Below are 9510 nucleotides of genomic sequence, written 5' to 3' on the forward strand. Positions count from 1 at the left end.
TTTACAGTTCATAATGATTCACATATCTAAGAAAAACCGATTAAATTTAGAAGATCCTACATTTTTTATGTGCAATTTCAAGCATCATGGTAGTTAATTTTTGAAATTCAAAAAGTGTACAAACCACCTCAAACGAAGGGAAAGTCTAGGACACAGGACTACATAAATCTGGATCAGCACAGGGATAAAAAAGAATGTATCAGCTGCAGATGGTAGAAATTGAGTAATAAAAAACAAGCCAAGACTGAAACATAGGAAATTATTGCTCAAAATTGTATACTCATCATGATCATTTGACAAAAATCAGTTCATAAAGCCATAATCAAACCTCGAGCAACTCTTTCTCTATCTAATACAGCGAAACTACTAGGATATCTAGTAGGATATTCATTCTATTTCAGGCATAAAGCAAAATCCAAGGAAAAAAGAGAAATACCACTCGAAAACCAAGTTCACTTGCAGTACAAGTAAAGACGAAAGTCACTTTCAAGTCTTGAGCAACTCATCGTGTTACCCATCCTAGACAACAGCTTACATAGACTGAGAAGAACTAAATAATATCTTCTGGACATTCCTTATTATGGGAAAAAGGGCAAGCAAAACTATTTGAAAATGTTCTGAGCTATTCAAACGAATACCAATTTGACCAGTTCCTTTGTTGCTCAAGTTTGCATGACCAATTAGATTAGTTCCTCTGTCCAAGGGGAGTTGAGATTGAACATTGCAACCAAGTGTGAGGTCTCCATGCCAATCCATAATAGACAGTTGAAGAGTGGACAGAGCCTGTCTTATAGGATAATCTTTGTCCCTTAAAGTTGCCTCGAGACGGCCCCCATAAGCTACATCGCCTCTACCTGTCATAGCACCTCCACTCATGAGTACTCTAAGTCTTTGGCTAATCATCAACTTATCTTCAAACTTCAGGCCAGCTGACAATGAATCCCCAAGGACGGTTACTGAAACTCCTGCAGCTGTATTGTTCCGCCTGAAATTTTTAAACCTTGTGTCACCACGTAATGTGTACGCAACATCCTTCCCAACAGTCTGCATATCCAGACATAAAGAAGTGGATTTTGATTCACTATGCTTGATTGAACTTGCCACCTCCATTTGGAGAGAGCACTCCTTCTTATCCTTTGTCAGCTGGCCAGAAACTGATAGTGGCATTTTATCTTTGATAACAAATACTCTTTCCACATTCAAACCTTCGTAACCAATATCATGATCCCAGCCCTGGGAATCTAGCACAGGCCTGACAAGCCATTGGCTGGAAGAATCCAGAAATCTATAACGGTGAGTAGGATTATCCGAATCAAAAGAATTGGGAAGCACAAAATCTGGCATAGGTACTGGCACAGATGCAGGGCCACTGGCTTCTTCTTCAACATCCCCATTGGTGTGCTCATTTGGTATATCCGTAGCCATATCTGCCATTTTCTTCATGAGTTTCCGGCGCCTCTTCTCCTCTTTCAACTGTTTCTTATAGAAGAGCCTTTCTCTATAATCTAGTTCCTCAAAATATGCCTTCTTCTGTGCTTTGCTCAGCTTTGCCACTTGGGACTTAGTGAGAGGCTTAAAAGGTGGCAACTCATCATAATCTGAGCCCTCATCGGAATCAGATATCTCACCCAAATCCTCATCCAAGTTGTCATCATCACCAAGTTGTTCTTCTGGCAATTTAGGCGGGGGTCTTGACTGTAGAAGAGAAGACAAAAGAAAGGGTAATGGAGGAACTCTCGGACGAGAACCAAATGTCCTACCGGGAGGACCATCCTGCAACTTCAGGAGCATGTTAGCCTCTGCCAAAATTTTGGAAGCAAATGACAGTAACAGCAACTGTGGTTTCCAAACCTGGCCATTTGGTAGTACTCTCTGGCCAGCCCTATTCATCCTACAAGCAGAGTGATTCTCGACCAAGGAAACTGGGTTCATGAGCCGTACATCCCCGGCAGCTTGTCGGATTGCTTGCTGAACCACATGAGACCTCTGAGTCACAAACATCTCATAAGTCAACGGACTACCATTTGGGCCATCTGGAGGAGCAGAAGCAGCATGTGTTAGAACAACAATTGCATTAAACCAAATGGATGCTCCAAATATGTCAGTGATGGTCCGCAGAAGTGGAGCATCCCCATAATCCCTACTCTGCATGTCCAACCGATCAAAGTAAAGAACAATATCTGGAGGAGTCTTATTGATAAACCTCTTGACAGAATGAAGTGTTTTCTCGTTTCGATTCTGATCCAAAGAGGAAGAGAAGAGACCAGGAGTGTCAATAACCCTAACCTTGATCCCCTGAACCATGCCCACTACTTCCTGGACCTTCTTTGTCCCCACCTGGAAGGCATCCGTTGGCAACTTAACTTCATCAAATATTGAATTGATGGTAGCACTCTTGCCAACCCCTGTTTTTCCAATGACCATTATTGTACAAGAGAAGTCCAGAGTCTCCAGGCCAGCAGCCTCAAGTTGTTCTGCCACAATACTAGCCCGATCAAAGCTGAATACACCTGGCCGGTTTGTGTTTCTCTTAAGCTGTTCAGCCAGACCTAGCCTGTATAGAACCTGGGCAACTACTACATTATGAGGTGTTTGCCCAAGCCTATGAGCCAAACGAAGAAACTTAACCCGAATCATCTGAAGCTTCTCGCGTGTCTCATCATTCTCCTCTCCATCATCATTTGGTGGCTCTTCAGATGGCTGAGAGACCCTCCGTGGAGCAGAGCCATTAGTCCTAGGTTGCTGAAGAGAACGGACAGAAGGCTCCAGTAAAGGAGCAGAGGAGCCAAGGCCAGCAGGACGAGATGACAAGCCAGGGCCTCCCGAGTTCTCATGATTCAAAGTTGAAGGCAATGCGGATGGGCTAGAACTTTTCTTGTTGTCACTACTTGTAGAACTCAAATGGCCTAGATTTTCAACAGATTCCTTTTGAAGTTTCTTGGTAGTTTCATGCATGACAGCCTTATCGTCTTTTACATAAGAATCATTAGCTGCACTAGTAACATGAGAGCAGGATGATCCATCTTGTTTTTCCATGGTAGCATGTCCATTAGTTGCAAAGCTACCACCTTCTTTTTGCACAGCAGCATGTCCATTAGTTGCAAAACCATAGTTATCTTCTGCACTGTTATCTTTCAGCTGGGGAACTTTTGACGGCTCTTCAGAAACAGCTAATGACTGAGCTGATATATCCTTCATCTGTTGTGTCGAAACCTGATGTGATTCCGCATCATTATCTGCCCCACACTCATCAGAAGTCACTTCAAGGGACTGTCCATTTTCAGAACCTTCATCAAGAAGATCAGCCAGCCCATCTAATCTCACCCTCTCAGGCTCCTCAATCTCAGATTTCTTACCAACCAATTCCGTGTTGCCATCACCGACAGTAATTTCCCTGTCATTCACAATCTCAGAAGATCCATTTGTAACTTCATCCATCCCTTTGCCATCCTTACTATCTGGAACCACAGAATTTAATTTGCCAAGCATGAACTCTTTTTCATCTTCCCCTTTTCCAAGTTCACCATCTGACTCATCACAAGCTGGCATCCCTTCCTCAGATTCAACAGCCACCTGTTCTTCAGAACTCTGATCAGTATGCTGGCTACCAGTCGACGCATCAAGCTTGTGAAAAGAAACTGAATCTTCCTGACCATTACCTTCAACACCAGGAGCCCCATCGAGCTTTACAAGACCGATCATTTCTTGCTCGTCGGGTCTCTGATCGTGTCCTGCAGCATCTGTTGAATCAATGTATCCCTCAGAACCAACCATTTCCACTTCGAGATTCTTTTCACCCACCCGTAGATCTGCCGGCTCAACCACCCCTTCAGGCTCAATCACCATACCAACGTGCGAATCATGAACCGAGTGCTGCGGGGGCTCCATCGCCTCCTCAAAGACCTCATTTTCTCCCAAATCCTTCGATCCATCCTCCGATTTCGGAGGACCGCCATCAGCGCCGCCCGCTAATTCCTGCTGCGAATCCCCATTTTCCGCCGCCATCTCCAGCCCCATCTGCCCCGGCCGGCACTCATCTTTCGCAGCACCCGCCCCGTTTTCCATCAGAAACCTAAGGCATCCGAGCCAGAAACGAAATCAGGATCAAGAAAGACCAAAATCTCCGACTCGAAACGAGCCGCCGGCAGCAAGTTCTAGGGTTCCACCGAAACAAAAAAACCCAAACTTCGCAAAAGAAAGAAGAAAGAGAGGAGCAAACCTCAGGATCGACACTGCGCTTCGTCAAGGAAGCCGATATCTTTCAGGCGCGCTGTCTCTCCCTTTCTCTCTTCGGGGAGAGGATCCCTTGACTGGGGGCTCGCGCAATCTCTCTCGAAAGAAGACGACGATTGCGTGTGTGCGTGCGTGTATATAAAGATCAAGAGAAGGTCGACGGATGGGATACAAAGAGGTTTGAATCGGACGGTCTATACAACTGCAGAAGCAAAAGGCCGGGGGAGAGAGAGAGACGGTGTCGCTTTCGACGGAGGGGATCGGTTCGGGACCGTCGGATGATGCGCACGTCATCTGCTTCGATAGGGAAACTTCTGGTACCGAAGCGGGTAGAAACCATTTGGAAATCGAAGCTCATCGATATGTTTAAATTAATGTGATTTTAAATAGAAAAATAAATACTCGACTCACATTTAGTTTCAAGTTCAATAAATTAAATAATTAATTCGACTCATATAGTAAATGTGAGATTGCTTAGTTGTGAAGATGATATTTGGATATGATCTTTGTATTTACTCTTTTACGGATTATAAGAATAGACATTACACAAAATTGGTACGACTAACATATAGTATATGAAAATCATCTATTATTCTTAGAATTTAAGTATTCTTCTAAAACAAATTTCATTGCGGGCTTTTTGTTGTCGATAGACTATTATAATTTCATATGATCACTAAATCTATATGTTCTTTGTGTAAATTATTTCTTAAAGCATTGAACACCTTTTCTAATTAGCTCTAGGATTAATGGAAGAGTAACACTTTTCAGATAAAATGATAAAAATCAAGATGGGTATAAAATCAATACCGAGTGATAGTGATCCTTTACACCGTAGCAGAGGGAGTCAGCATGGCTTGGTTTAGTCCCAGGTGCGCAAGATCGTCCACGTCGACGCTTCGACAGTAGGGATCGTCGTTTGGTGAGGTCAGGCTTGGGCTCTGACTTCAAAGTCGGAAAGCTCTCCTTGGCGGGTCGCTTGCCTCTCTATCTTCGGTCCTTACACATAAGTTGGAGTCGAAAAGGGGGCTCCCGATTTCGACCCCTCCGAAGATCTAGTTAGCACAGGGTGGAAAATGAGCAAAAGACCACCTGTTGCTCGCCCCGCGATGGGTTTTTATCCCTCCGCCAGGGGACCAGTCGTACCTATCATATTTATGATTGCCAACCCTCCAGGCGGCGGACTTACTCTTGGGGTGGATGTTGGGCATCCTCGGCGTCACGATGTTGTGCGGTGGCGTTGTACTCGGTGTCGTCTCGACCTTTATGAGACGATGTTGTACTTGGTCGACGCTGTCTCGATCTTTGTGGGATAGCGTTGTACTTGGTCGGTGTCGCCTCGATCTTTGCGGGACGATGCTGTACTTGGTTGGTGCCGACCTAGTCTTTACGGGATGGCACTGTACTCGGTCGGCGACGTCCCGACTTTTACGGGATGGTATGGTACTCGATCGGCGTCATCCCCACTTTTGCGGGATGGCACGGTATTCGGTCGGCGTCATTCTGACTTTTGCGGGACATCACAGTACTCGATCGACATCATCATGATCATTGTGGCACGAAGATGTACTCGGTTGGCGTCGCCCGACCTTTGCGGAACGACATTGACCGGGGGGTACGGTCCAGTATGTTGACCTTGATGCTGATGTGACTATGAATAGTGGTTGGAGGGTAGGTTACCAAAATATGCCCTATCATTCTCTCCCCCCCTCCCCCCCGAGAGCGGCTTGCGCCGGGTCGCTCCTCGAGGGGCCTGGTGCATGGCGCTGTGTATGACTGATGTGGCCAAGCGGCATGACTCGAGCATCGTATGATTGACGTGGCCGAGCTGCATAACTAGGGCGCTATATGACTGATGTGGCCGAGCGGCATGACTCGGGCACCATATGACTGACGTGGCTGAGCTGCATGACTCGGGCACTGTATGATTGATGTGGCCGAGCGGCATGACTCGGGCACCATATGACTGACGTGGCCGAGCTGCATGACTCGGGCACTGTATGACTGATGTGACCGAGTGGTATGACTCGAGCATTGTGTGACTGATGTGGCCGAGCTACATGACTCGGGCACTGTATGACTGATGTGGCCGAGCGGCATAACTCAGGCATCATATGACTGATGCGGTCGAGCTGCATGACTCGGGAAAGCCCCCGCTTTGGCGGGAAGCTCCTACCCTGGCGGGAAATTTCTATCCTGGCGAGAAGTTTTTCGGGAGGGGAGAGAGAGAGAGAGAGAGATTGCCTCGGAATTTATGCTTTTCTAGGGTCATTAAGGCGAAGGAAGTAACTGCCGGGCTTCGCCCTATAAAACCCCCTTCCCACTCTCCCTATTTGCTTGCTCATCTCTCTCATTTTTTTTGGCTAAGTTCATTCTTGTGCTCTAAGTTCTCACTCCCTCATTTTCTCCTTGGTCGGTAAACGCCTCGGGTCGGTCAAGATGTCCATCTCCTCTTCTTCTTCTTCTTCTTCTTCTTCTTCTTCTTCTTCTTCTGTTAGGTTGCTGTCCGAGGTTGCAACATCAACTTCAAATAGTGGTCCCTCATCGGGTGAGACATCTCCCGTGAGTGAGAAAACGGTTTGAGCCCTGGAGGTTATGAAATCCCCGCACGACTTCGATTGTCATAACAGCGGAGTTGCTCAGCCACGTCAGGGATCGCTATAGTATCCCAAGCGAATATGAGCTACACGTCCCTCGATTCGGGCAAAGGGCCTACGACCCGTTCCCGGGAGGGTTTAAATTGACTCTTGATTCTCTTGAGGCTGGGCTTATGTTTCCCTTACACCCGGTAATCGAGGCCTACCTCTCCTGGTGGCGAATCTCGCCATCATAGATGGCCCCGAACTCATGGAGATATATGGTGGCCTTCCTCAGGGAGTGTCGAGGAGCGACTATCACCTCGACCCACTCTCTTTTTCTATCATGCTTCCGTTTGTCCAAGGGGTCGGGCGGCTACTTTCTGTCCTCTCGCGATGGCTTTAGGGTGAGTGGGGCGCCTTCTAACAACAAAGGGTGGAAGATCCATAACTTTTTTGTTAGTTGTAGTCAGGGTGGGGTTTTAGCCTCAAATGGTCGGCTTGAGTGATCAACAACAACTGCCCCAGGTTGTCTAACGATGAGTACGAGCAGCTAGAGCACCTGAATAGGATTTTTGCTACCTCACGGGCTATTAGGGACATGACCGAGGAGTGGTTGGTTAAGGCTAGCCTTAGTCCGATGCCCCGAGGTATGACTTGGGCCAATCCCCCTTTTACTAGTCATCTTAGCATTGCTTGACGGTATTGACACTTTTGATTTCTTGGACATATATGGTAAATCTCAGGTACTTGTGGGGGATGCCTCGTGCCTCTTCGGCTCCTCAGTTCATCCCGCCACACAACCTGTAGGAGATCCGGGTCGGTCGGGAAGTTCGGAGTCGAAAATCGGGACACCGAAGATGCCTGAGTCTATCGCGGCTCGGGTGTCCATTGCCAAAGCCGACGATAGCCCGGGGGGCGTTCCTATGGTCCTGCCCCGAGGGAGACCACTGGGAGCTCACAAGGCAAGGAGCGGGCCGGGAAGGCGAGGTCGGCCAAAGCAGCCCGTCCGGCCATAGTGCGAGATCTCTGTTGCACCCGAGCCCGCTCCAAGGATGAGCCTTTCCAGGCTCTTTTCATGCGGGGGGTTGCCCGAGGGCGAAGCGTCTAACCCTCTCGTGATGCACTGGCCAAGGTTGAACCTCAGGAACCGAGTCTGGATGGACGATGTGGCTTCCATGACTTACGCCTGGGGTGCCCTTATCCCAGACATCGCCATACAACTGTATGGTTCGCCTTTTGAAGTGTTGATCGAGAAGGTTGCAAAGTCTTTTGGTTTGGGTATGGATATCTTTTTCCCTCTCGGCCCTTGTTCAACCTTCTTTGCTTATGCCTGATCATTTCTTTATGTAGAACCCGCACAACGACATAACGCTTGTGGACCGTGTTCAGGATGTTGGACGGATAATCAGTAGTCTGGGGGACAAGAATGCCGAGCTCTGTGGCCAGATCGAAGAACCAAAAGCCAGGGGGTCACCTGAGGTGGTGGTGGCAGCCGAACAGTGGGCCGCCGACTTGGAGGGAGAGGTTGCATGGCTGAAGTCAGAGCTTGAGGGCACCGAGCAACGACAGGCGGGTCTTCGGGAGTGATGAGGATAATAATTGCGATAAGACTCGGGTGACATCAACTGGCCCAAATGTCGCCTCACAGCACCTGGTCAACGCAGACCGGAATGCCGACCGAGGCACATTAACACCCTGCTCAGGCTCGATCCCTCACGCTATGCCAACGTCGGTGTCAGATGCTACCAGGAGTACAATCCTGTTCCCTACCAACAGGCACATCAAACAACGGTAACCTTCCCTATAAATACCCTCTCGTTCATCAGGAGGAGGGGGAGGCACAAGAAGGAGAAAGCACCACTTAGCTAAAGAATTCCCCTGCCACTATCTTCTAACTTGATCGTCGGAGGGGTCGGGTCGAGCTTCCTGACCCGACCTGTGTGCAGGTGTGAAGACGGTGGCCTCCCACTAAACGCCCAAGCGAGGAGCCCCCTCCCGGAGGAAACGGCGATCCCGTCGCGATCGGACCATCGCAGTCGGCCACCTCAGCGGACTCAAGGGTCGTTTCGGGAAGATCCCCTATCATCCGGACCCGAACCAAGCCACGTCGGCCCCGAGGCCACGACTCAAGGTTGTTTACACTAATATTTTTGGTGCTAGAAGGAGGGTCCGAATGTCAAGGGACCGCCCAATTGACTTAGACGAGCACTCAGCTGAGGGGTCACCCCAGATCGAAGCTTCGGAGGAACACCCCCCGCGTGGAGAACTTCGAGACGAACCCCCCGCCATGACTTCAGAACATTATTGACGGATATTTATCGATCTGGGCCTGTCGCCGCCCGACGGCGCCCCAACTGGCCCGTCGCCCGTGTCATCCGAGGCCTTTCAGGACCTCACTCATCAAGTCCGAACTTTGATTGGTATGGTGCAGTCCATTATTCTGCTCGTTTCTTGTCCGTTGCACCCGCCTGTGATCCAACCGTTGCAGCAACAGGAGCTGCCTGTTCGGGCTCGCACCCCACCTCAGGAGCTTTCGATTTTTCCTCGGGATCGATTGGCCCCACTCGAGGACCAAGCAACAGCAAACCCGAAAGGCCGCCCGGAGCCCGAGACATTAACCTCATATTCCACGGATTCCCTGCGAGCCCAGTTACGCTTTGTTAGTCAGCGGCTCAACGAAGTGCAGAAGGAGGTTCGC

General features: G+C 48.7%; 1 protein-coding gene across 1 annotated transcript; it reads right to left on the reverse strand.

The window, feature by feature from the left end:
• Window positions 1-350: 350 nt before the first annotated feature.
• LOC135626513 (translocase of chloroplast 101, chloroplastic-like) lies at window positions 351-4362 on the reverse strand. The gene is made up of 2 exons (XM_065131883.1): window positions 4220-4362; window positions 351-4072 (listed from the first exon to the last, which is right to left on the reverse strand). The coding sequence occupies exon 2, from the start codon at window positions 4063-4065 to the stop codon at window positions 532-534; it is 3534 nt and encodes a 1177-aa protein (XP_064987955.1). The 5' UTR covers window positions 4066-4072; window positions 4220-4362; the 3' UTR covers window positions 351-531.
• Between the last annotated feature and the right edge of the window lie 5148 nt (window positions 4363-9510).

This window comes from Musa acuminata, chromosome BXJ2-11, assembly GCF_036884655.1.
Source record: "Musa acuminata AAA Group cultivar baxijiao chromosome BXJ2-11, Cavendish_Baxijiao_AAA, whole genome shotgun sequence".
Taxonomy (NCBI): domain Eukaryota; kingdom Viridiplantae; phylum Streptophyta; class Magnoliopsida; order Zingiberales; family Musaceae; genus Musa; species Musa acuminata.

Coding starts and splice junctions, on each gene's coding strand:
- LOC135626513 (XM_065131883.1), bottom strand. CDS start 4,065: ATGGAAAACGGGGCGGGTGCTGCGAAAGATGAGTGCCGGCCGGGGCAG.